The sequence below is a fragment of the Drosophila bipectinata genome, chromosome 3R (genome assembly GCF_030179905.1).
Source record: "Drosophila bipectinata strain 14024-0381.07 chromosome 3R, DbipHiC1v2, whole genome shotgun sequence".
In the NCBI taxonomy this organism is placed as follows: Eukaryota; Metazoa; Arthropoda; class Insecta; order Diptera; family Drosophilidae; genus Drosophila; species Drosophila bipectinata.
This window is the reverse complement of record NC_091739.1, coordinates 1,998,259-2,024,467: the sequence shown is the minus strand read 5'-3', so window position 1 is coordinate 2,024,467 and position 26,209 is coordinate 1,998,259. Positions and strand designations below refer to the sequence as shown.

The following is a 26,209-nucleotide window of genomic DNA, read 5'->3' as shown; positions in this document are numbered from 1 at the left end:
ACATTAACATCTCCTTTAAAAATATCAAAGGGAACGAGACTATTTAAATGAGGATAGGGAATATACTGGATAGCAAATATTGGCCCAACAAGCCAAAATTTTATCACCAACCTCGAATTACAAGCAAACAAAGTTTTACTGCCGCGAAAGCTGAAAATAATCTTTTATTTGTACAAATAATATTCTATTCAAAATAATATTCTGCCAAATATTTACACTGTTGATTATTCGGGTTTCACACAAAAATTTTGAATCATATTTGTATGCCCTTATGGTAATAAAACGTTTTTTTTATATACCCTATATGCCTTTACCCTATAATTTTGGTCAAAAAAGTTGTCTCTTAGCTTTCCTTTCTTGCTTTATAATATACGAGTATAGTTTAACAATTAGGCTCTGTTTTTTGTAGCTTTCTCTCTTTTTAGGTGATCAAAACCTAATATGGGGACTATTTTAAAATTTTAAAATAACGACTAATTACTGATTCCTCCTCTACAGGCCACTGATGACAATGGTAGCGGCTCAACGTCAGTAGTTTCCCTTCGAATTTCCGTAACGGACGCCAACGACTCGCCCCCCGTTTGCGAAAGTCCTCTGTACAGGGCGAGTGTGGACGAGGGATCTGTGGTTTTCGACTCCCCGCTGATTGTGAAAGCCCGGGACGCGGACACAATGTCCAGCATAAGCTACAGGATCCGTGGATCCGAGCAGGTGGAGAGCATTTTCGACATCGACCGCGAAAGTGGCCAGATCAGTATCCGGCCGAATGCCAGCCTGGACGTGACCAACCTGAACAGCGACCAGCTAATCTTCGTTGTGGAGGCCCACGACGGACTCTTCACGGCCAGCTGCGGGGTTAACATCACCGTGAGGGATGTGAACAACCACGTTCCCAGCTTCGATCAGGAATCCTACAACGCGGTGATCGAGGAGAACTCGGAGATCGGTACAACGGTGGAGAGGGTGCATGCCACGGACCTGGACACGGGCAAAAATGCGGAGCTGCGCTACCGCATCCAGCAGGGAAGCTTCGATGACTTCGGAATCGACGAGCGTACTGGGCAGGTGTTTGTTTCCCGGAAACTTGACTTCGATCGGCGCAACACCTACCAGTTGCAGGTGCAGGCTTCCGATCTGGGCACTCCAAGTCTCACCGGGACCGCCACTCTGACGATCAACGTCCAGAACAGCAACGACAAGGATCCCTATTTCGTGCCCGCCACTCAGCACGCAGAGGTCCGAGCGGATGCCCCTCCTGGGCAGCTGGTGCACACTCTGATTGCTCTTGATCCTGACGTGGCCAGCCACAATGCCTTGGAGTTCGCAGCCACTGACGACATAACAGCAATCGACAAGGAGGGCAAGGAGCTGCCGCACAACGATCAGTTCAAGGAGTACTTCGCCATCGCCAGGAACGGAAAGGTCCTTGTGAACAAACAGCTGGACCGGAATCTGTTTGCCGTCATGCGCATCAACGTCCTGGTTACAGACAGTACAGCCCCCAACGTGCAACAGGTAGGGGATCAAGTTGGTGAAGTATCTTTTCGGTTGTCAAAGACGCATTTGTTTCTTTCAGGGTCGTGGTCTGCTGATAATTCAGATTATAGATGTCAATAAGATTCCACCGGTGAGTAAACTTGTTTCTACTTCCCCTGAGTAAACTTCCCCTAAGTGACCAAATTTTGGTTGGTTAGCTCGATTTCGTCGATACTATCTGGTCCTAAACTAGACATTTCTTCCTGAAAACTGCCCAGGTTAGCCAAGTGGCTGTGTTGATCCGAGAATATATTCCTACAGAAAAGGGGAACTAGTTAAGTATAGGATCTGTTGTAACCCAAGACACATACAAGACTGAAATGCTCAGGGCAATCTTGAGGCTTAATTTGACGAGGAAGAAGACAAAGACTGGCGTGCTCGTGGGATATAGGAAGCAGAGGCTTCCATAGCCCAACATCATCTCGTAGAGGTTCAGAACCACGTTGTCTATGGTCTGAACAATGATCGTGGGCATTAGTAGCTCGGCCTGGGAGTTGGTCAGGATGGGATAGCTGCAAAGCAGGCGTTATTGATAAGCTATAAGTTTGGTTACCTACTCACATGGCCACAATGCTCGCAGCCAGGCCCACAAAACACAGTAAAAATCGCACCACTACAAGACTGGTGACGAGAAATGTGAAGATCTCTCTGATCCAAGCCTCCTGTTCGGAATTGTCGACCTCCACCTTAACGCTTCTTATATCAGAGTATAAGCGATAAACGTTCAGATAGGCGGCATTGTGGAGTATGTTGAATACACTGATGAAGAGCAGCTTGAGCTTGGAGTAGGGTATCTCATTCATTCTTTTAAATGCCAGCAAGTTTTATTTTATTTTGTAATTTTGACTCTATAACCAAAGCAACAACTAAGTTCCTAAGTTGCCGCCTTTAATATACGCTTAACATTGACATTGTCTTATTACACAATATAATGGACCAAACTAAATTGTAGCGTTTCAACGCCCCGTGGAGTGTGGAGCAACCCCAAATCAAGCTGCAAATAGTGGAGGAGCAGCCGATCGGCACAGTACTGACTACCCTGCAGGCCACTGACGAGGACTCAAGCATTGGCGAGTTTAACATAAGCGAAAATGATTACTTTGCCATCAACCAAACCACCGGAGTGATATACACCATTGCACAATTGGATTACGAGGCGGTAAAGGAGGTGAAGTTCCTGGCCACCGTCAGCGACACCGGTGTGCCTGCCCTCACAGCCACCGCCGATGTGGTCGTGGACATTATTAACTTGAACGACAACGAGCCAAAGTTTACCCAGTCGGACTACTACTTCAATATTACGGAGAACTCGACGCGGGGCACAGTGGCCGGGAAGGTGGAGGCCCATGACGGCGATGTGGGCGTCTTCGGTGAGATCACGTACACGCTGATAGGGGAGAACAACAAGTACTTCAGTATTGATGCCTATACGGGCAATGTGATGGTGGCCAATTCCTCCATCCTAGACCACGAGCAGATCAAGGAGCTAACTCTCTCGGTAGTGGCCCAAGATAAGGCTCCTGCTACTGTCCAAAAATCGGCAACAGCCACGGTGAGTAATTCATATAAATAACATTTTCGTTTTACTGAAGATTTTTCCTTGAAGATCCACATCAACATCCTGGATGTGAACGACAATGCTCCTGTTTTTACCCGAGATGTCTACAACTCCACGGTAGCCGAGAACGCCGCCTATCAGCCGCCAGCTGCTCTGCTCCAGGTCCAGGCCATCGACCAGGACGAGGGTCTTTATGGAGACGTTCGCTACATAATAACGGCCGGCAACGAAATGGCCCTGTTCAAACTAGACGCCCAGTCGGGCATCGTCTATCCCGCCCAGAGCTTGGCTGGAAAGCACGGTGTCTACGAGCTAACCATCTCGGCGCGGGACACCCAGGGATCTGGTACCATGGAGAGCACGGCAACGGCTACGATTACAGTTCTGAGAGTCAATCGCCACAAGCCGGAGTTTTTGATTCCCGCACTATCCAATGCCACTATTGAGATCCCCGGGGACATTGTCCAGCCAGATTATCTTCTCCTGACTGTCAAGGCGGCGGACAACGATACGGAGGAGAACGGAAAGATCAGTTACCATCTGCAGGTAAACAACAGGAATGAGCAGCAAACAGGGGAGTTCAAGATCGACGAAGTTACGGGAGAACTGCGAGCCAGAACCCAGCTGAATCGCAAGAATAGAGCCAAGTAAGTCAGCAAGACTTCCTCGAGAAACTTCAATTAATTTATTGTTTAACTCGTTCCTAGCTACGACATTATTCTGGTGGCGAGAGATGCCGGCAATCCGCCTTTCGAATCTCTGCGTCTTCTAAGCGTCAGCATTGTGGATGCGAATGAAAACCGGCCGGAGTTCCCCGATGCCTCAAATCCCTACAAGGTGTCGATCAATGAGAACAGCGGCCGGGATGTTAAGATCGGTCACATCCAGGCAGCCTCCAGGAGCAAGCACAACCGGGACATTTTCTACTACATGCTACTGGGTAACGAGGACGGGGCTTTCTACGTGGACAAACTAACAGGAGACATTTACACCAACAAAAGCCTCGACCGGGAACAGACCGACTCCTACACTCTGTACATCTTGGCCAGCATCAAGGCGGACCTGCACATTTCTGAAGAGGAAAGAGCCGCCTTCTCCATCAAGACCCTGAACCGCGACAGCACTGTGGCCAAGGTGGCCATCACTGTGCTGGATGTGAACGATAATCCCCCTATATTTGAGAAGCTTGTATACTATGCCGGGGTCAATGCCAATGCTAAGATGGGAGCTGCTATTGCCCTCGTAAATGCCACGGACGCGGACCAGGGAAAGAACGCCAAGATCGAGTACATGATCGTGGCCTCCAATCTGTACAAGTTTGGCGCCAGCAAGGCCACAGGGTCGATTGTGCCCAGCCCGTTCGCGATTTCGCAAGACGGCCGCATCACTGCCAATACCATAATGGCCGAGTACAACCAGGATCACTTCGAGCTGGAGATCATCGCCCGCGAGATAGAGCAACCACAGCGTTCGGCCAGCACCAAAGTCAATGTGAGTTAAAGCGACTCGTCCAAACCTTTTCACTTGAATATTTTTGTACCTTTTTTAATAGATTTGGGTATTTGATGGAACCCAACTGGTCCGTGTGATTCTTTCCCGTCCCCCGGAAGAGGTCTATCAGGAGCAGGAAGAGATCATAGCCGAGCTGCGCAACGCCACCCAGCATCGCATTATCGTCGACGAGATTCGTTTTCACTTAGACTCCATTGGTCGCATTCGCATGGACTGGTGCGATCTATACTTCCATGCGGTGGATCCAAAAACCCAGCAAATAGCTCCTGTTGATGAGATACTCAAGGATATAGACAGGAATTACGACTACTTGAAGGTTGTGCTAAATATTATTTATCCCTTAAACATGATAAAAATCAGGATTATTCTTTCAGGATTACTATGCTGGCTTTGCCATTGAGAACGTGGTGCCGGCCTATATAGCCATTGTCCAGGATGAGTTTGATTTGGCCGTAGCTGGTTTGGTAGCTCTGGTCATAGTGCTATTCGTTGGGGTCATCAGTTTCATCGTTCTCTGTTGCTGCCTGAAGCACTGGAACCTTTCGGTTCCGGTGGAAACGCGACGAAAGGAGGCTCTGATTAAAAAACAGATTATCGAAGACCTTAACACCACCGAGAACCCACTGTGGATCGAACAGTAAGTTATTGATTCCCAACTCCGTGAGCTCTACTGATTGACATATTTATTTACAGAAAACTTAAGCTCTATGAGGAGCAAGAGCTGACTATGCAGGTCTTCTCGGAGCCTGATCACATCTCTAACTCGGAAGCGCCGGGCCAGCTGGATCACCGCTGCCTACCGGTGGTCGACCATGTTGGTCAGTCGGTGGATAACACCTACGCCACCATTCAGCCCCGAAGCAACCAGAACCGTCTCACCGGCGGTGGAGCCGGCAGTGGGTCTATGCGCAGTGGTGGGGCTAGTGCCGGGGGTGTGGCTGGTGCCGGGTTGCTCCTGGCCCGGGTTGACCCACACATGAACGAGTTTGCGGACTACGCCACACTGCGTAACAACCGAGCTCCTTCGGTAAGAACGGCGTTGTTAAATCCTTATTTAAAAAAGCTAAATATTTGTATCCCTTTACAGCTATACGAGTTTACGGGATCCACATTCCAGGCCCCCATCCGGGACGGCGACGATGCTGTGGCCGAGCTCATCTAAGCCTTGTCGGGACCAGCAGAAGCTGCCCAAGGCGATGTGTAAATTATGTAGTAGCTGTGTATCGTGTAGTTTGTCGTGGTTTTTTTCGACCGAATTGGTTCCGTTGCATCTTTGAGTCCGCCGTTGCGTATACACCATCAAATATTCTAGACACGTACATAGGCACTTTGAAAATACTTATATATCGACAACGTAAATATATACATAGCGTAGTTGTAACTGGTAAGCCAGCGTTTAACTAGAACCCAGGACAGAAATTCAAGAGCCCATAATGGAAATTCTCCCGCATAAATAATGACAATAATATATATGTACTATTATATATTGACAATGTCTAGCCGTAATGAAACGATATGAATATGTAAGAGTTACTAATGTACGTCTGCATTCGCATTTGCACCTACACGGTTCAGTCTACTCGAATATTTCCGCGATATTAGTTTAAATGACAGCCTAAGTTGTACCACTAAAAAGACTAAATTATTCGCTCTTCCAATTCCGTATTATATTAAGTTGGCCCGCTAACACTTAGCTCAATAGATTATAGTTTAATTAGCCAAACTTGCTCATACTTATAAGTTTATAATTTTAAGTTGGAGAGAATTGGAATCGTGCAACGAATTAAGTTACCATTGACCGCTGTCCAGGTCCTCACGGACAGAGCCAGAAACTCATTTGTGTTTGCATTTACATCAAATATATTATATAAATAACTAATTTAGCATTTTTTTCCTTCAAACGGGCTATGGGTTTTCAGTAATGTCGCATCCGACAGGACCTCTTTTAGCACTTGTTGATATTTGCATCGTTTCCACGAAACATTTCGGTTGCCCGGTTTTTCCAGGTTGCTACGTGGTGCAGGGAGACCACCCTAATAAACACCCTTTACAAATTTTTCCCAGCACAGGCATTTTTGACATATCAATCAATCAAGCAAATCGTTGAAAAAATCGAACAACTCATTTCAAAAACACACAAGCTTCGATAAGGTCTAAAAGACTTATAATTTTAAATTATAAAAAGATATAAAATATCGCAATGGACGAACTAGACATTACCAGCGTGGGCCAGTTCCAGACCCTGGTGCGCTACAACAACCCGGTGCTGGTGGTCAAGCACCCGGACAAGAAGGGTGCCCCACTGACTGAGATTGAGATGAAAAGACCACAAACCGCGGGAGCGTTACTAGATACCAAGAAGGAAACTGAAGAAATATTGAACTCCATTTTGCCGCCACGATGCTGGGAAGAAGATGGTCAGCTATGGCAACAGTCGGTGTCCAGCACCCCAGCCACGCGCCAGGATGTGATTAATCTTCAGGAGATGCTGGACACGAGACTGCAACAGACCCAGGCTCGCGAAACGGGTATTTGCCCTGTGCGGCGTGAGCTTTACTCGCAGTGCTTTGGTAAGTGCTTCGCATTCTCCATTTTAAGTTATACTTCCTTATCTTCTCCTCTTCAGACGAAATCATTCGCCAGGTGACTATCAACTGCTCAGAACGTGGCCTTTTGTTGCTGCGCATCCGCGATGAGATCGCCATGTCAATGGAGGCCTATGAAACACTGTACTGCAGCTCGGTGGCTTTCGGCATGCGCAAAGCCCTACAAGCCCATGAAGAGAAGGAAATGCTGCGGGACCGCGTTAAGACACTAGAGCTGGACAAGGAGGCGCTCGAAGAGATCATTGCTGACATGAAGCTAAAGCAGGAACAGGCGGAACGTCGCAATGCTGAGCTGCGGGCTTCTGAAGAGAAGAAGTTTACCGAGGAGATAACCTTCTTGAAGAAGACGAATGCCCAGCTGAAGGCCCAATTGGAGGGCATCACCGCACCCAAGAAGTAGAGTAAAAGTTTAGTTTTAAAGGTGTGGTCTATGTTTTTGTCGCTTAAAAATTGTTGTAACTTGTTCAAATAAAATTATTGGAGCATCTCAATAACACCTAAGACTATTCAACTTGGTCTTGCGATTCTGTTGTAGTGTCTTCTTGGTTCCCCTCTTGTTGATTCGCCTCAGGCTCCTCCATGTTTATTTCGTTTACAATTGGAGTAGGCTTGAAAGCCTCGGGTGCTTTCTTCTTTGACACAGGTTCTTCCTTGGCTGGCCGTTTTTCTGGCGGCTCTTCATTAACGTTTTCCTCGTCCTCCTGGGGAAGTTGGTTGCGCATAGCCAGTAGCTCTTCTTCTGTGGGTAGGGTGCCCTTAAGTTCCTCCATCTTGGCCATATATCGCTCGTAGACAAACTGTGTCATTTCGGTCATGTTCTCAATAGTCCTAATGGCTTCATTGCCCACGGGATCGTTAGTCAAACGATCTGTAGGAAAGCTGTCTCCGGGAACTAGATTTAGTTTTAGAGGTCGTTGGGTAAGCTAAAATAAAAGTGAATTAGATAAGTGAATAACTAATATTTTTTATCAAAAACTAACCAGCTTAAATGTTTGTTGCAGTTCCAGGCAATTTTTGAAAAGTGATACCCTTCCAAACACGTAGAGCCCGAGTCGAGCACGACTCATGGCCACTACTAAACGCCTCACATCCCGCAAGTGTCCCACTGCCTTGGTGCGAACCAGTGAGATGAGTATGTAGTCGTTCTGTTGACCCTGGTACTTGTCCACCGTAGTTATCTTGTGCGGCCAGCCAATGAGCGGGTTGTTACCACAGCGAGCATTGATAACATCGCGGATAAGATGCTTCTGCCCATTATAGGTGGTAAGTATGGATATTTTGGCAGCGGGATAGCCAAGCAAGCGCATGTACATGTAAACAGCTACAATGTACTCCGCTTCCGCCAAGTTTTGATAAAAGTAAGGATTTGGTTCGCTCTCACCCACGCCCTTGAAATCATCAACATTTATAAGCTGATAATCATGGGCGAAGCCAGAGTTCGCCTTTTTGTACTCGTCCCTTTCAAAGATGTGCTGCAGGTCCTCAAGTTTCTTGTAGCGCCACTTGTACAAAGAACAGATACTAGAACGGGCACGACCTTGTCCATCCAAATCCACGGTGGGCACACCGAGACGCACCAGTCGGGTGAACAGACTCTGCTCCATGTTGGAGTACTTTTGGAATGCCATGTTTTTGATCACGGGCGGCAGTTGGTGGTGATCTCCAATCATGATCCAACGCTTCAGACGATTGAGACCGTCCAGGGGATTTTGTAAAAGCAGTGGTATAAAAGTCTCAATTTCCAGGATCTGCGCGGACTCCTCCATTAGGATGTTGTCGTAACGGAAGCCGAGATTTGCCAGCTCCTTACGTTTTAGAGCGGCATGCGTACAAGTCATGGCGATGATCTTGGCCTCTTTTACGAGAAGATACTTCGAACGATCTAAGCCAGTGCGCAGCAGCTCGAAAGCTCGAAATTCCTCCAGTTCGGTAAAGATGTCAGAGATGTAGCGGAAGTTAGAAACAGCTGTGTCCATTAGGGCCTCAAAGGTAGAGCCTTTGAACAAGGGCTGTGGAGCATCGTCGAAAAACTTTCTGAAGGGAAACTCAGTCTCAAAGAGGTTTCTTAACTTTGTTGCATCCGCCTCCTTCCTGTGCACATTTATCTGACTTTGGAATTTCTCCCAGCGGGCCATTACATTGTATAGGTAGAAGTAACCAGCCGTCTCGCAGGTATATGAATTGTCACCACTCACTCCGACCGCTGTCTGAAGCTTCTGCACCTGGTCGAGCAAATCCATTCGTTTGGCCAAAACATAGTTGACTCTACCATAGCGACTGTAATCTTTTTCGGTTTCCAGGGCTTCTTCTCCGTGGCCTAGACGAAGTAGATGCCTTTCGTCGATGTCCAGGGCCATGATCTTCTCGAACAGCTGGTTCAGCGCCTGATTGGAGTGAGTTACAATCAGCGTACGCTGATTGGGATGGTTGTGGTAAATATTGGAGATAATTTGCACGGCAACGTCAGTTTTTCCCGTGCCTGGCGGACCCACTACTAAGGTCAAACCAGGCTGCATGCCGGCTCGAATGGCTTCGACTTGGGTGGGGGTAAATCGAATAGAGTTTCTGAAATAAAAATAGGGATTAACATTATCTGTAATTGGCTTATTATAAACATTTCTCACTGTTTCGGCTTGTTCCTAGGGTAAGGACCCCTCGCTTCGTATTTATAGGAGTGCACCACAATGGATTTGCTCAATTCCACCTTCTTTTCCTTCTGGTCTTCCTCGTCGCTTTCACTTTGGACAGGCACGTCCTCGAAAATCAGACGGTAGGGCGGCAGGCGTCCTTCCTCCGGCACACTGCACTTCAGTTCATAGCCGGGAAAACTATCTTTCAGATGCTTGTAGTCAAGGAAGGTATCGTTAAACTCCAGACTACGCTCCTGGTTGGGCATATTGCTGTAGTGAGCGGCAGCCGGATCGCCATAGCCCAAGAGGATGTCATGTAACCATGGCGGCACAACACACTCCGTATTCATTAGGTGGCGAATGGTTTCCAAAACTGCCTTAAAGTTGTTTTCCTTCGGTTTACGACGCATCAGGATGTTGAAGCTCTCGTAGACGTCATCGGCACCCTGAGATTGGTAATAAAAGAATCATTGGTTATTAATTGGTGGTTGAATATTTGGAGCTCTTTTATCTCACCTCCTGCAAATCATCCATATCTAGACGGTACTGATTGGAATCCAGCCAAACACGATAGTTTCTCTGTTCTCCTGGAAGCTGTGGTCGGGGCTCTGGACCATCTTCTATAACCCTGCCATTGGCATCCAACATGCCCTCCACTTCGCAGCCACGCACACTGACCAAGCCAACTTGGGGAAGGAAGGGTTCCCGGTGATTGTATTTGGTGCCATAGGGCTGTGTTGGCTTGACTGTGAGTAGGAAACAGACGTCGTGCTTGCGCAGGTTCTCCCACTCCTCCTTGATCTCCCGGCGAACAGAAAGAGTCACTCCCACATCGGCTCGCACTCTCGACGGTTTATTCTCCCCGAGATGTGGCTTGGCCACCTCGACCACAGCAAAACTGGCAATTGGTAGAGCCATTCTCGCCCACCCACCAAAGACCACATCGCCATCTTCGGATTGCCAGGGCAGCATACGGCTTACCGCGTCCTCGATGTCCTGTCGGATCTCATAGGTGGACTCCAGACGAAACAGATTGAAATTCCGCAACAGATAGTCGTGCAGGGTGAGGAACTGCAGATTCAGCTTCGGCAATGCCAGACAACTTTCACCGGTGTAGTAGTCCGAGGGCACTACATTTTCATCCCAAATAATCTGTTCCGTAGGATACAGTGGCATCTCGTTAAGCGCCTCGAGCTGTGAGCAACGTCGCTCGTGGCGGGTGATTAAGAGTTCACGCAGAAACGGCTCATCGAGGCGATGCCAGTCCAATGGGGACACCACCTCCTCCGGTACCAGGTTGAGAAAAGTGGCTATCTGGCGAAGGCCATCGCCATCTAAGCCACCAAAGTGCTGCTCCAATGACTCCCGTTTGTCCACCGTAGCCACATTGGAAAGTGCGAAAACACGCAGGCTGGGGAACTTGGCAAACACGGCTCTTTGCAAGGAGGTGATCTTTTTGTAGTGTAATTGGGTCATGTCGTGGTCGGTGAGCGAGTTTCCCGTGACATCATTGATCTCAAAGCGGGTGTAGAACTTTAGCATGTCCAAAAGCTTTAAAAAATAAATGATTTAATTTAATTTAATGTTTCATGTTTATAACAAAATAAGGTTAAATTGTTTACAAAAAAAGAATTTAAAAGAAAGATAATTTCGGAAGGAGTCCAAATTAAATGCCCTTTTAAGGGGTTATATACAGTTGTGATATATGAAAATTTTTTTTTGCATACAGTTGTGATATTTTTATTGCATATTCTTTAAGTATATTCTATTGGGAATACTCTCACAAAAATTCATAACGATCGGAGCATTAGAACCGAAGCTGTAGCTATTTTTATCGCACTATCTGCATATAAAACTTGAACAAACTTGAAACTTTAAACGCGATTATCTCAGAATCTTTTTTTGGGGAAATTACCTTTGCGGTGGACACGATTACTAAAAAAACTACTAATCCGATCAACACCAAATTTTGATCACTTATTTATTATGATATTAGCTAGTCCGTGAACGAGGGATTTTCAATTTTTTTGAAAACTACTTTTTTAAAGCACAAAAAACGAAAATCTTATACCTTGAAAAAGTACATTTTTTGTTAAAAACGTCGCCATTTTTTTTTTAGTCAAAATTTTTTTAAATCCCTCGTTCACGGACTAGACAATACAATATACTAACTAAACTTTTTTGAATTTTGGATTTCGGATGAACCGTTTTCGAGAAATCATGTCCACCGCAAGACACCATCGGAAAAGAAAATCCGGGAATTCGGCTATAACATTTTTGTTATGTAATATTTTTTTATGAAAAAATTTAATGAAGTACCCAGAAACATGTACTAAACAACGTCGTTAAAACATTTTTCATAAATATTTTCTATGGTGTCAAAAAAAAATCGATAAAAATCCATATATTTGCGCGGTACAACTGTATATCCCCTTAAGTAAACAAGATTTATAGACCTTTAGTATACAAAATACAAGAGAATATACAATACAAGGGACAATAATTCCTCCTTTACTACCCAACTTTTGCCCCAAATTACATATAATACCGTCTAACACATATAATTCTAATATGGTTGAGATAAGCTAATCGAAAAATGTTTAGTTTGATGTTTAATGTTTACAAAGCAATAATGTGTCTGAATTGAATGTGTCTTTTCCCAACGAGACGTGCACTGATCCGCTCCTGTTCGTTTCACCAAACGCGTGCATTGAACGGAACATGTTTTGTTGTTGTACTACCTGTACTCGCGAGTTCTCCAAACTCAAGCAATCATTCGGAAACTCTCTTCATAGCACTCTTGTTCAACCTTAGCCGTCTCTTGTATACTAGTGCATACCACACCACAGCACTATGGGGAATTTGGCCGATTTCATGGTATTAATTAATAACTTTTAAACTAAGTAAAATTTTTCGAAACGGTTTTTTTATTATTGTTATAGACACCGATAGGAATGTTTTTAGAAAAATGGGCGTGGCTCCGCCCCTTCCCTGACGAAATATTATTTATTAACTATTAAACTAAACAAGATTTTTCGAAACGGTTTTTTGCATTAGGCTTATGAAGATCGTTGGAAATATTTCTTGGTAAAATGGGCGTGGTTCCGCCCTCCCATTTGGATAAATTAATCAATAACTTTTTAAACAAATAAGATTTGTCAAAACTGTTTTTTTTTATTATTCGCCCTCCCAGGACTAGAAACAATTTTTTTTTATTTCAAATAGAAAAATTGATAAAGTGAAAACCAAATAATACACTAATAAGTTTATCAAATATTTTCATTTTCAAGGTCTTCGTCAGACATAAAATAAAAATCGTCAATTTCATCTCCAATTTTCTCAATTTGATCCTGGCCTTCAAAATTGCACAATAAAAGGCTTACAACTTCTTAAGGAAGTTCCATACTTTTATGCTTCCGAATTCGCTTCATAGGGTTTGTTGAAAAAATAACAGGATCAGAAGTATCTAAGGCTCTGTTGAAAACATCCATGAAATTATTAACACGACTATGCTTTCGTGGGTTATGCAGTCTATCTTCTTTATAACTTTTTTTGCGTGCTTCCGACGCTTCTTCTCCGAAACAGCCAACGGGAAGTATTGTATTTTCCATAATTTGCCTTGAGTGGACAATAATTTTGTGAACAGTTGCCGTCATTGGCAACCATGGATAACAATCCACAATTTGTTCCCCAGTTTTAAAACAAAATTGTTCAAATTTCTCCAAATCAATTGGCAGTTGACAAGACAAGAAAATGAATATAACTCTTAAGTTCCGAATTTGCAGGCAATTTGCAAACTTCTTCTCAAAAAATTTTTTTTTTCTCTTGCAGATCTTCCATTTACCATTTATATTTAGGCAAAATAAGCTATTCTTTTTCAAATTATTTTTGTGTTTTACAACATCCATGTTTCTACTTATTTTGCTCGAAATAAAATCAAGAATTGATTTTTCTTGGTTTGAGTTCTTCGTCTTCGTACGCCATACTTCAAAAAGCTCCGCGTTCGAAAACTCGAAGACACCTGACAAAAAACGAAATTACGCAGATTGTGCGCATTTTTGCACATTGAGACAAATTTCCTTTTATTCATAATTAATGGCTCTACGACATATATTAAACTTACACTGTTGCAACGATATGTTTTTTTTGTAAGTCTACGTAAAGTTAATTTTTTTTTTTCAAAAAATTACCTTTTAAACCTGTTTTAAAATTGACTAAATATTATTAAGACAAGCACATAGCAAAATATTAGTACACAAAACATTTAATACAAGCCAGTATGATTGTTTTCCATCATAAATTGAATTAATAACTTGTTTAACTTTTAAGTATCGCACTTTCAAAGTAGCTAACCAAAAACTGCCTCTTCTCAAACACGTGCCTTTGGGCTGCAACAGCTGACTTTAACAGTGCAAAGCTTTAAAAGTGCACTGTTTATTAATATTTTTGGTATGGAGTCATATGGAGCCATATGTTTTTAATATGTTTACATAAAAAAAACCCAAATATTTAAACTTTGATAAAATGACTAAATACCATGAAATCGGGCAAATTCCCCATAGTGCACAGGTAGCCAAGCCGGCCTGCTCCAAGAAGGCTGGTACGTCATCAGTTTGGGCAAGACCACTAACACAGATGCATATTGGTGTTGGTGGAAGATAAGTGAAATGCTACTTATGTGTGTGTAAGGGAGTGCTAATTAAGCACTCCAAGGTGAGCATGAAGCGGAAGTCCTTGGTTGAGGAAGGAGGTATTTGGAAATTCGAGAATGTCCCGGAAAGGTGATATGCGCGTGGGTTCAATGAAAATCTGTTCTGAAGGTTAGCTGAAGGGTGTTTTCGGTTGAATATTGGGTCGCAGGGAAGTCTTTAAAATACTGTTGTGACTCCTTGTTCAAGCTCCTCAAGTATGCATGCGTGGAGGTGCGAGACGACAAGTGTGGCGACAAGGCACGCGTCCCGCTTTCACCACGCTGCATCTTATCACAGCGCATTATCTTCATATCCTCGAGGGAGAAAGACGAAGGGGCAGGGTAGTACTTGACGGAGGAGCAAACAAAACCCCTCGCATAAACCCACACAAAAGCAGACATTGCCGGTTCCTGCTTTACTCCACTCCAATTGACGGTTTCCGTCGCGACCCTCAATTTAAACAACATGCGGACATGGGGGAGAGGAGGAACTATCTAGACAGGCAGGGGCTTCATGCATAGGAGTGCCTGCAAAGCCCTGCTTTGAAAGTAAGAGAAAGGGAGGTTCAGTCAGAGCAACTCTCTCGGTTCAAGCAACTCAACGCTCTCAGATACTCTCCCCGATTCAGTCACTAGAAGTTAAGAGCACGCCAGAGTCATTCGTTCTCCGACATCGCTCCGAATCGGTTGTACTTTTCTTCGTGTTTTTATTCCATTCCGATTCCGATTCCGATTCAAATACAAACATTTAACGAGGAAGCCAAGCTGCCATTGTTTATTAGCCAATTCCCATACAGCTTTATTGTGTCTTTGTGAGAGTGTTGTGTCACACAAAAAGTGTCGCCTTACTTTTGGTCTGGCATGCAAGTCATGATCTTGGCTCGCAGCCGGCTTTACTGCCACCTTGATGACGCATTTCTTCTTGAGCACAGATCTTTGTAAACAACAACAACCTCTGTGGCTGTGGCTGCCTACCTGTGTGCCCCTTCGGCTGCGCTGGTATTTGTTTCGGTGGTGGTAGCAGTATCGGTATCTGTTAGTTTCTTTGTCGGAGTGTGCAAAAGATGCTCGAAAAAACGCTTGGCGCGCATTTTGCGGGCCGGCAATATGCAAAATGCAGCTGCTCCGCTCTGTTGCTTTCTCTGATTGTGCCGCTGTTTCCTCTGCTCCTGCTCGGCCCATCTCTGGCAGCGGGGCATGTCAGTAGTGGATCTGCGTCATCCTCATTAGCTCCCACCCCCGATCCCAGCCTGGTGCTGGTCAACAAATGCTGCGAGAAATTCGAAATACACGTGGACAACGAGTGCCAGCAGGTCAACGAAACGGGTGAGTCCAACAGCTGGAAAACTCCACACTCTCGCTCCTTCCTCCAAGTTGCCATAACAACCAAAACGAAGTTGGTTGGCCATTCAACTTTATGGATTTTCCCGGCAGCTTGGCATGCAACATATGTGTGCCCAACATTGAATGGCCCATTTGTTAGCTATCAGTGGATCAGTGGAACGCAGCCAACACTTCCCCCCTCCATCCAACTACCCCTCACAAGTTTTTAAAACAAACAGAGACCATGATGGCCCCAGTCCTGATGAAATGTATGATTTATGCCGCGTGGAATGTTTCTGTGCTTCACCATTAAAGATCCACTTGAGCCCCTGACTTCCCTATTCAAAAACAAATTATTTTGGAAATGGAATAAAATCTGGAAAATCCATTAATAGGATGGATACCAGAGCTGGTACCCACCAATCAAGAAGTATTTCCTATGGCGAATTGGAGACTTACTTATTATTTTTTTACGGAGTTAATGCCTTTTTGTGAACAAATATTAAAGAAAAATTTAAAGACGAGTTAAAATAAGTTTTCAAGACTATTTTTAAAATATTGGAATTAATTTTGGAGTGTTGGACTTAAAAATACATTCTTATCTGTTTAATACTTAACAGACACATAAAATATTCAGGGTCAGACTTATACAATAGAAATATGGAATAAAAAACTTATACAGAATTGAAGCATTCAAAAATGTGACACATAATAATTGGTATAGTAATAAGCCAGGTTTTATAGGTATGAATCATTGTCCTTAGACTGAGGTTACATCAAAGTGATGTCATCAAATTTTAAAACGTTAGGATTACTCAAATGCCACAATTGTATCTAGCACATAATCAACACATGCAGGCCACTTTCCGTGCAGTTAGCTATGATTAACATATCAATAGTATGAACGAATGCATCCAATATGCGGCAATTGGAGGAGAACAAATCCGCACAAATGGGGAAAAAAATTGAAAGCAGACTGATGGATGGGACGGAATGGCAACTCATCGTGGGGCTCACGTTCTTTGTAAATATTTATAGACGAAGCGAAAGAAGGGGAGATAGATCTTTTTCCCAGTGGTCTATAGGCTCAACAGAGGCGGCAGAATCTTAATAATTTACCATGCGCTGCTCTCTAATCTTCGCTTTCCACTTGCAGAATTCTTTCAGCCAATGTTCACCAGCTATGATGGGTCGCAGAACAGGCCCGTTCGTTTCAAGTTCGTCATCGGCATCCCCAACTGTGGCTCCTTGCAGATGTGGCCCATATACCACTATGTGGGGGTGAGTGGCTGTCAGACCTTACAAAACTTTTGATAATTATAAAAGGGTTTATATCTTTCAGAGCTCTGATAAGCTGATACTGCTTGACGATGGGAGGTTAAGACACTTCACCAATGCCCAGGATGAGGAGGAGGAGGTCAATGGCATTCGGACGGACTACGAGGAAGACATTGTCGGCGCACTGGAACCACTTTTTCACGATTACGATCATGGATTGTACTGCATCGATAAAGTATGCTCTAGTTAAACTGAGCCAAGGAGACGGCTAATTTGAAATCTATTTTCAGGCTACCTCCAGCACTGGCGACGAACAGGTACTCTTCGCAAAGATCTGCTTGGCCCACAAGGAAATCAAGTGGAATGATTCAAACTTCCTGCTCCGCAAGATTCTCAATCCCATTTTCCATGGTATCTCACTGATTGTTCTTTTGGTTATAGCCATTATCTATTTTATACTGCCTACTCTAAGGTGAGAATTTTTGAACTTAGGCCCCCTTCATTCGTTAATTTTGCATCCATTCAGCAGAGATCTGGTGGGAAATATTGTAACAACTATTGCCGTGTGTCTGATGGTCAGCCAGGCGGCCGACCTGGTTCGCATCTTCACCGAACTGACCAGCCATGTTAGCTTCATTGTTGCGGATATAATCTTGTGCTTTAGCTTGCTTGCAGCCTTCTTCTGGCTAAACAGCTTCGGCTACTACATCTGGAAAACGTTTCGGTCGAGAAACGTCTTCCTACGGGTTACGGATGGCCGAAAGTACTGTTACTACTCCGCCTATGCTTGGGGATGCACGGGAACAATGGCAGCCATGGCCGTCTTTGCCCATTTTTTCCTGGACGCAGAGTCTTACAAGCAGGAGAACCTAGTAGGCGAACAGGAGACGATCGGGTTGCTGGGAATATGCATATTCTTTGCACCAATTGCATGTACTATTCTGGTCAATATTTTCTTCTTTGTGACCACCAGAAAGCTGATAAATAGGCGGACTGTTTACGGGCGCATTGCCCATAAGTTAAAAGCTAAGTAAGTAGATTATTTCAACCAAACGGCGACTTATAACCAAATTTTCCCAACGTCTTCAGCTTTATAATGTTTTCACTAATGCTCCTGGTGATGTCAATATCTTGGCTCTTCCTTATCTTGACCTGGCTGCAGTTGGAAGGATTGCTGTATGCGCACATCATAATGAACGCTCTGGTGGCCCCACTTTTGCTCTACATATGCGTACTGCGCCAGAGGCACGTCACCTTCCTGTTAAAGAAAACCTGCTGCTACAATGAACCACCTTCGGCGAATGACTGGGGCGATGAGCTGCACTACATGAACGGCAACGACTACTGAGACGTCACCTTTTACCCGCCCTCACTACTTTAAGTGTTTTTTAATTTAGCAATGTCTAACATTGAGATTTGTACTTAAACTTAACTAATTTATGCTGTACGAGATAGTAATTGAATTAAAAGTCTGACACTCACCTGCCCAAATAGTTTTCCCTCCTCACGCCGAACCAACGGCGAAAGCAGGGCTCGTACAATCAAATGGCAGTCATCCAACACGGTGTTGAAAAAGCGACGTGTGGGGAGCAGAGCCTCCAGGTCAATGATGAATTCCAGAAAGCGCTCGCAGTACTGCACCACGTTGGATTTCACTTCGCCCTCTGCGGGTATGCTTTCGAGGATGTTTAAGAAGTCAATGATAAGGTTCTGCAGAAAGTGGCGTTCCCATATGACTTCGGGCTTGGTGTCTTTTTCTTTTTTCAGCAGACGTTTCCAGTACTTTCGCCACTCTGGCACATCCCGCAGCTCCTGTTCGCGTCGCCCTGCAATGAGAAAGTTATGGTTAGGCCATGTATAAAGCTAGAAGGACAAAAAGCGGCTGTCACTCACGCGGTTGAAGGCAGTGCCACATGGACAACGACACCAACCGCTTGGCTTGTTCGCGGCACAGCTCGATTTCCATGCTGTTGAAGCAGTGATTGAGAAACATCAACAGGGAAGTACGTTCGTGCAATGAGCTCCTTGCCTCCTTGCCACCATCGGCTGGCAGACAGCTCTCCAGCACGTGGCGAAAGAAGGATGGATACTGGTCAGGCAGTTTCTCAAACACAGTCCAAACTTCGACTCTCTCACGGAACTTCTCGTTAGCCATGATCACAATCGACATGAGGTGAGCATGGGTGGCAGTTTCCCTCTGATAATGAGGCCACAGGTACTGTTCCAAATATTGGCTAAACTCCAGCATGTTGATTCGGCGGGCGCTGTGTCCGGGGTTCCCGGTAGCAATTTCGTCGCTGTAGATCTTTTCAATAATCTTAGCGCTGTAGGGCAAGTGGTCCTCTTTCGTGTCAGGAGCCCAGTATTTCGATGCCAGCTGCAAATATGAAATGTTTGGCATTAATTTGCCATTCAACTACTTCTCAGCGGAGCACCCACCTGCCAAATTACATCGGAACTTAACTGAGACATTGTAAGCGCTCCCGACATTGCCTTAGATTTCTTGTTGTCATCCTTGGGCGTTTGAGCCTGAGTTTGGCTCCTTCGCTTCATATTTATTGCAAAATATGTTGAAATACCGAAATATAAACACAAAACAAACGCCGGTTGAAACAGGAGTGTAGCAGTACTATGAGCGCTCAAAAATACTACCCGATTAAAAATTCCACACTTTTTATTAACATATCGATATATCAATATAATTAACGTATTTGTATTTTTAAGTTATCTACTGATAAGTAGATACTCAATAGAGTATTTAAGAATTTAGGAATATCAAAATATTAAAAATAATTAAAAAAAAAAAAAAAAGTTCTAAAATATTTTTTTTCTTTAGAACATTTTTTCCTACATACGATGTAAAATGTAAAATGTAAGTAAAATGTAGGATGTAAATGTTGCCCCACCGATTAATCGATAAGAATTCGATTTAAAAACATTCGATTTTATTTGTTTACCACACGCCGGCAAAGTTTTATTAGAATTTAAATAAATTTGTAGTAATTTTAGATTGATTCAGCACTGACGAACTAACCATGTCACAGCTTATGCCGCCAGAGAACCTGGGCGTGAGTAACTGGAGCTGCGCAAACCCCATTGAGGCATTAAATTCATTGAATATTTCAGAGCCGCGTGCTTACTGTTTTGAGTCTTCCTCTGCTGGAGCGCCTTCAGGAACTAAGTATCTTGTTCGACAGATGCTCCTTACGCCAGATCCAGGAAATATATCCCCACATCGTGCACTCTGTTTTCGGGATTAATGGTAATCCCTTGGGATGGGGCCTGCGGACGACAACGCTGGAGAACAATCCACTGCAGTTCCAAATGCTGCATCAGTTTTTTGGAATCTGTGGGTCCTGGATGCATCTGTGTCACCGCCTCTTGGCTGACCAGTGCAAGTTCGAGCTGGATGTCAGCCTACTGCCGGTAAATACAGCTCCTCTTGTTTTAGTTTTCGACTATAATGCGTGTTTTTTTCAGGCTAAATTTGTGAGCATGCTGCAGGCGGGGCAAAATCCAATGTTTTATGGGGATCTGATAAATATGGACCCATTAAGGAACCAGTTAGGGACGCTTTCGCTAAATGCCTTCGACTTCTACATTATACACTTCGTTTTGTACGCCCTACAACCCCTTCACTCCATCAATCCGATCGCTATGCAGATACACAACGTGCGAAGCAAAACCGTGTATCTTAAACTGGTATCTGAGTACCTTAACAACTACCTGCCCCTGTTTCCAGATGCGCGAATAGAGCCTGTTCATTTTAGTAGTGGTGTAAAGGCACCCCAGCCTCTACCAGCACAGGCTCTTCAGCCATTAAGGCAGCCACGTTACCTTAAAATACCGTCGTCGTTCCTTAACGGAGGAAATGTTTCTGTTGGAGTCAGTTCAAGCAGCAATGCCAGCGCCGGTAATACGTCCCCCCAGTCGAGTGGCGCCAGTACAGGTGCCGCTCGAGCATATGCCTGGCGCTCCGAGAGTGTGCTGCACTTTTTTGTGGACATTTGGCTGCGCTACGATATAGAGTCGGAGCACCACCTTCCAAGCAGCGATTTTGTACGCGGAGTACGCACCCTAGTAAAGCAGATCCATTTCTTTGCTAACGGTGCCTCGCAGGATCACAGTTCACTTTGTTGCTTGCGTAAGGTATCCTTAGGTATGGTTAAATCACGGATCTACGCCTTTATTTGCGGCCTAATTGATCGCTGGCCGCTGGATAGCTCTCTCATGGTGGTGCTAGAGCTCTGGTTGAGCTATATACAACCCTGGCGTTATACCATGGCAGCTTTGAACAACAAGTCGTGAGTAGATAGAACAGTAGTTAGATCCTGTTACCATTTTTAATTTCTCTACCAATTTTACTTATTACAGATCTGGACTTGCCTACCTTCCACCAATTTCATCCTGCTTTGATGGCTTTATCATAGACAACCTCATAATGTATACGCACATCTTCATACAGCTTTTACCGCGATTCCAACGTCTGGATTACACAGTGTACCGGAATGCTTTCATGCTGTACCGCCTAGCCACGATGTTCTCCCAAAATGATCTAATTGATCGCCTTCAGAGGTACGAGCGCCTCAATGCGGGCAACTCGTACGGTTTTGATTCCCCTCAGCGGCAAGTCAACATGATGAAGTGAGTGGTCACAGTTTGATATTTAAGAAATGTACATTTTCACCTGTTGTTTTTTAGCAAATCCCTTTCCCCTGGCGTTCACTGGAGTCCGGTTGTTGGTACTCACTTTCCAAAGCTGTTTAGCGAGACCATGAAGTTGCAAATGGAAAACTTCTTGCTCCTGATTAGCATGAGTCGGAATTCTATTCACAGAGATATGGCTGCTCTTCGAAATCAGATAGCCGAGAAACAGCGATCAAACGGATTTCTTATTAATTTCTTCAATAAGCTTTTCGGGGAAAGCACCCAGGACGAAGTGACACTACACGAATTCAGTCGAATACCAGAAGTGCTTCGTCAGTGCATAGACGCTTTTTGTCGAACCTTTAATGTGAGTAGTATATACAAAGTTTTAAAACAATTAACAATAATTATATTAATCTAGGTTGATCAAGCGAATTTGTCTTTACATGAGAACATGCCCGAGGAAACTTGTGCGCCAGCCTCCGCGGTCCCTTTACAAAAATTTAGTTTCTTTGACGACAGCGACTCGTTAGATACTTCAAAGATAAACCCGCATCAAATGTCGTTGAATGCCTCCAATATTCAGGCCACCATTGATCCGGCGCAAATGCCCGTCCGAACAAACGAAGTGAAGCCCCTAGTTAGGCTACTATATTGCCTTTCGGAAAAAATCAACAAAAAGGTAAAGGTTTCAAAAGTTTATTTCTGCATGATTATTTATGACCGTCTCCCTTTGTTGCTATTTCAGTATGGCAGCCAAATCCAAGCATACTATACTCGCGATGACTACTGTGGCAAGGTTGCAAGGCAGCTGTTGTATGCCCCCATGACGGAGCAGTGGTTTGACAAGCGTGCTGGAAACACCGTCCTCTGCGAAAGGTTGGTTCCTCCTCGTGTCTGTCTGCGGCAGCTTGGCTCCCTTCCCGTTCTCGCAACGATCGGTTTAACGCTGCTTATTGGACAAGTGCTTTGGGGTTCCCCGATCTTGGGCCTCATCCTTTTGAGCTCTTTAGTCATTGGCTATAACCTGCTGTTGGCGCTGTTTTCATAGATCTGATTATAGTTGTGACTTTTATATATGTATTTGTATAAAACTAAAGAAACTACGATTACATTTAACTCTAGTTTTAGTGTTAATATTACGATTACGTTGTATGGGTGTATGGGTATCACTCGGTTCGCGGCCGGAGGGCCAAACGCAGGGTCTGATCCGGAACAGTAACCATGCGGAGAACGCAATCGACGGGCTGCTCGTTGAGACAGTGCATTTCGAACTGGGTAGCACACTGACCCAAGAGGGAATGTAGCTGCTTTAATGCCACGCGACGTCCGATACAAGACCGCTGACCGATGGCGAAGGGCAGGCTGCCGTGCGATTGATGCACCTGCTCCGACTGTCCAAGGCACCAGCGCTCCGGCAGTACCAGCTCAGGACGCTCAAAGTGGGATGCATCACGCCCGGCTGTGTATAGGGAGAGCAGCACCAGAGTCTGTTGGGGAAAAGGATTAGAAACAAAGTTTTTCGAAACACTCGGTCAACCTACATCCTTCTCGATGAAGTGTCCACCCAGTTGCGTATCTTGGGGCAGATAGCGACCTATGAATGGCGCCACTGGATACAGACGTAAAGATTCCTTGATCAGACCGTGTAGCAACTGGGAGCCATGGGAAGCTCGCTCTCGGGCCAGCCGTTTCTGGAGGAACTGATTTTGGGACAGCACAAACAATGCCCACTGGCTGCTAAAGGCGGTCTAGTGGAAATTAGATTAGATCCAGCTTAACATGGAATATGAGACTCATCTGCGTACCGTGTCACCTGCTGCTATGACCAAGTCAACAAATATCCGCTTAATCATATCGGCAGCGACCTCCGCAGCCTGCAGGCGCTGGAAGAGGGCCTCCTCATGCGGCAGTTGGGGGTCATCCTTGGGCCCTTGATGCTGCTGCAGTTCTATGCAGTGATCAATGATGGCAGCTCCCTCACGCAACACTTCATCAACATTTTTCTCGAAGTCGCTCCAGATTCCCAGACGCAGCATCTGAGCCAATCTTGGCGGAAAAGTCATCAGGCGTGAGCTGTGCTCGAAAACCTTGTGCACAATCTGAGTGAAGTGGTCCAGGGCCGACTGAATCTCGGGGCAGGTGATCACTGTGTTGCCGAACATGATGCAACAGAGCACTAGAAAGCGTTAACGAGAATTCATTAAAATGTTTTTTCCTTTTAATATTTGTAAGCCTAGGGATCATGCCTAGGGAACAAACTATCATACCTTCAATGGACCATCTGTAGAGCTGCTGCTCCAACTGGGGTACTTCGTAACTGCGTTTCTCGCAACTCTCGTCCAACGTCGGCTCCGTAACGTTTACTGTAGTCTCCAACTCCGCGGTTCGGCTCCGCCACTGGTCCACCAACCGCTTGGTACAGTTCTCAATATGCACGTCCATCCAATTCAAATTTCCGTTGAGCAGCAGCCGATTAAGTATGCGTCGGTTATGCAGCCATTCGGCGCCCTCCCTGCTCCCATCCAGAAATAGAGGAGATCGTAGTTCATTTGCAATTCATCGGACTAATTTGGCTCACTCCACTTACATGAAGAACAGTCCACGTCGGCAGGCATGCCTCTGGTTGTAGAGCGTCCAGGCATCCGGTAGCGGATGCTGCGGATACTGACCCTCGTGCAGGAAGACGCCTCGCATCAGATTGGCGGATGAGACGAACACTGCATCCTGAGTGCCGCCCAAGCGTTCCCGAAAGATGGGCCCATACTGCCGGTGGCGAGCATCAATATACTTATGAAGGCTTTTTGAGGAAGAGTCGAAAAAATTAGTGACGTGAGGTGAGATTTTTTGGACAGTTAGATTTGCTAATTTACTGCATGGCTCCTCCGGCAGCGATCAGATCCAGAAAAGTCCCCACGATTGGCAAGCCCTTGACCCTGGGTATGGGTACGAATTTGGGAACGGGCTGCAATTCCAGCCCGGGATCATTAATTTCGTAGTGGAACAACCGCAGACTTAATAGGCGCACCAGGAGCTCGTCGAGCAGATGGCGTAGCCAGCGCAGCGGACCCGGCCGCTCGCTCTTCATCGCACTCTACTACTTCTACAATTCACACGATCACAGCGGGGGTGAGGCGCCGGGTAAGTGGGAACAGCACCTGTTGTGAGCTCGTCAACTTCTTGAAACGTATCCCGACACAAAAGACCAAAGGCCGGCCCGGGCCAGGCGATTCCAAAAGACTGAGTCGATCCGCAGGCCAGAGCGGCCCTTTTAACCCATCGGTAGCGATCTCACTCGCAGTTGCGATCGGCTACCTGCGATCGGTTGACTTCCTATGGTCGGCCCATGATGCCAGGTGAGAATATCTGTCTGCCGATTCTGAGTTCCCCCATTCCGCAAATACGATCGGTCGTTCGGTAGTCGCTCAGCAGACGTGCTGAGTGGACACTTCAAACTCTGCTGACAATGCAAATGACGAAAAAGCGGGAAGCATAGCCAAAAGCAGGAGAAAATGGGCAGTACTGGGCAGTATGAGAGCGAAAAGGTGCGATAACCAGGTGAGTTAAAAGCTGGTGGTTTTGAATTGTTATGATTGTCATTTGGTCAAACCAAACCAAACTGAAATGCTTCAAAATATAACTTTTGTGTGTTTATTATACCCTTGCAGAGGGTATTATAATTTTGTCCAAAAGTGTGCAACGCAGTGAAGGAGACATCTCCGACCCCATAAAGTATATATATTCTTGATCAGGATCACCTCCTGAGTTGATATGAGCATGTCCGTCTGTCCGTCTGTCCGTCTGTCCGTCTGTCCGTCTGTCCGTCTGTCTGTCTGTCTGTCCGTTTCTACGCGAACTAGTCTCTCAGTTTTAAAGCTATCGTCTTGAAACTTTGCACACACCCTTCTTTCTTTTGCACGCAGTATATAAGTCGGAACGGCCCGGATCGGCCGACTATATCCTATAGCTGCCATATAACTGATTGATCGGAAATAGTATAACTTTGACGTTTTTAAAGTTAGAGAGTTCAAATTTGACATGAGAGCATTTTTTGGCAAAACATTACGACATGCCAAATTTCATAAGGATCGGCCGACTATATCCTATAGCTGCCATATAACTGAACGATCGGAAATGACCCAACTTTCGTGTTTTTGAAGATAGAAAGGTGGAATTTAGTACAGATTCTATTTTTGGTCAGTTGATCCAACCTACTAAATTTTATAAGGATCGGCTGACTATATCCTATAGCTGCCATATAACTGAACGATCGGAAATTACCCAACTTTTGTGTTTTTGAAGATAGAAGTTTGGGATATTTTTAGGTTTGGTTTTTGTATTATATTAAATTGGGTTATGTTATCATATTTTCATAAGGATCGGCCAACTATATCCGATGTTTGCGATATATATCCGGTTTTAACTGCAA

General features: G+C 45.0%; 7 protein-coding genes across 11 annotated transcripts in view; 4 read left to right on the top strand and 3 right to left on the bottom strand.

Annotated features, from left to right (window-relative positions):
- Cad87A (cadherin 87A) overlaps positions 1–6,485 on the top strand; it is a 58,091-nt gene extending 51,606 nt beyond the window's left edge. For all 4 annotated transcript variants that reach the window (XM_070281730.1, XM_070281727.1, XM_070281728.1 and 1 more), the window contains 9 exons: positions 499–1,515; positions 1,577–1,627; positions 2,489–3,088; positions 3,143–3,741; positions 3,802–4,585; positions 4,647–4,922; positions 4,981–5,243; positions 5,300–5,633; positions 5,694–6,485. In XM_070281730.1, coding sequence (XP_070137831.1) covers positions 499–1,515; positions 1,577–1,627; positions 2,489–3,088; positions 3,143–3,741; positions 3,802–4,585; positions 4,647–4,922; positions 4,981–5,243; positions 5,300–5,633; positions 5,694–5,768 — 3,999 coding nt within the window. In that variant the 3' untranslated portion in view covers positions 5,769–6,485. The remainder of the gene's footprint in view (positions 1–498; positions 1,516–1,576; positions 1,628–2,488; positions 3,089–3,142; positions 3,742–3,801; positions 4,586–4,646; positions 4,923–4,980; positions 5,244–5,299; positions 5,634–5,693) is intronic.
- LOC108130780 (uncharacterized) lies at positions 1,510–2,400 on the bottom strand. The gene is made up of 3 exons (XM_017249380.3): positions 2,098–2,400; positions 1,848–2,048; positions 1,510–1,791 (listed from the first exon to the last, which is right to left on the bottom strand). The coding sequence occupies exons 1-3, from the start codon at positions 2,337–2,339 to the stop codon at positions 1,668–1,670; spliced, it is 567 nt and encodes a 188-aa protein (XP_017104869.1). The 5' UTR covers positions 2,340–2,400; the 3' UTR covers positions 1,510–1,667.
- Positions 6,486–6,695: 210 nt separating the features above from the next.
- Dnali1 (Putative inner dynein arm light chain, axonemal Dnali1) lies at positions 6,696–7,706 on the top strand. Its single transcript, XM_017249379.3, has 2 exons — positions 6,696–7,176; positions 7,233–7,706. Exons 1-2 carry the CDS (start codon positions 6,807–6,809, stop codon positions 7,610–7,612), a joined length of 750 nt encoding a protein of 249 aa, XP_017104868.1. The 5' UTR covers positions 6,696–6,806; the 3' UTR covers positions 7,613–7,706.
- LOC108130775 (RNA helicase aquarius) lies at positions 7,621–19,763 on the bottom strand. The gene is made up of 7 exons (XM_017249372.3): positions 19,573–19,763; positions 19,027–19,510; positions 18,616–18,959; positions 10,359–11,393; positions 9,837–10,288; positions 8,193–9,777; positions 7,621–8,135 (listed from the first exon to the last, which is right to left on the bottom strand). The coding sequence occupies exons 1-7, from the start codon at positions 19,684–19,686 to the stop codon at positions 7,716–7,718; spliced, it is 4,434 nt and encodes a 1,477-aa protein (XP_017104861.2). The 5' UTR covers positions 19,687–19,763; the 3' UTR covers positions 7,621–7,715.
- Positions 15,184–18,615, top strand: mthl5 (G-protein coupled receptor Mth-like 5). Of its 2 annotated transcripts, none has more exons than XM_017249376.3 (6): positions 15,184–15,858; positions 17,012–17,136; positions 17,198–17,368; positions 17,424–17,605; positions 17,663–18,163; positions 18,223–18,615. In XM_017249376.3, the coding sequence occupies exons 1-6, from the start codon at positions 15,597–15,599 to the stop codon at positions 18,479–18,481; spliced, it is 1,500 nt and encodes a 499-aa protein (XP_017104865.2). In that variant the 5' UTR covers positions 15,184–15,596; the 3' UTR covers positions 18,482–18,615. The 2 variants fall into 2 exon arrangements, with proteins under 2 accessions (XP_017104865.2, XP_017104864.2); XM_017249375.3 differs by having other exon boundaries at positions 17,660–18,163.
- A 284-nt stretch (positions 19,764–20,047) lies between the features above and the next one.
- On the top strand, positions 20,048–22,894 carry LOC108130870 (sphingomyelin phosphodiesterase 4). The gene is made up of 7 exons (XM_017249538.3): positions 20,048–20,201; positions 20,260–20,559; positions 20,614–21,437; positions 21,508–21,777; positions 21,835–22,147; positions 22,202–22,462; positions 22,529–22,894. The coding sequence occupies exons 1-7, from the start codon at positions 20,169–20,171 to the stop codon at positions 22,829–22,831; spliced, it is 2,304 nt and encodes a 767-aa protein (XP_017105027.2). The 5' UTR covers positions 20,048–20,168; the 3' UTR covers positions 22,832–22,894.
- A 9-nt stretch (positions 22,895–22,903) lies between these two features.
- sad (Cytochrome P450 family protein sad) lies at positions 22,904–25,005 on the bottom strand. The gene is made up of 6 exons (XM_017249540.3): positions 24,654–25,005; positions 24,371–24,580; positions 24,051–24,295; positions 23,589–23,959; positions 23,325–23,531; positions 22,904–23,270 (listed from the first exon to the last, which is right to left on the bottom strand). The coding sequence occupies exons 1-6, from the start codon at positions 24,866–24,868 to the stop codon at positions 22,950–22,952; spliced, it is 1,569 nt and encodes a 522-aa protein (XP_017105029.2). The 5' UTR covers positions 24,869–25,005; the 3' UTR covers positions 22,904–22,949.
- Between the last annotated feature and the right edge of the window lie 1,204 nt (positions 25,006–26,209).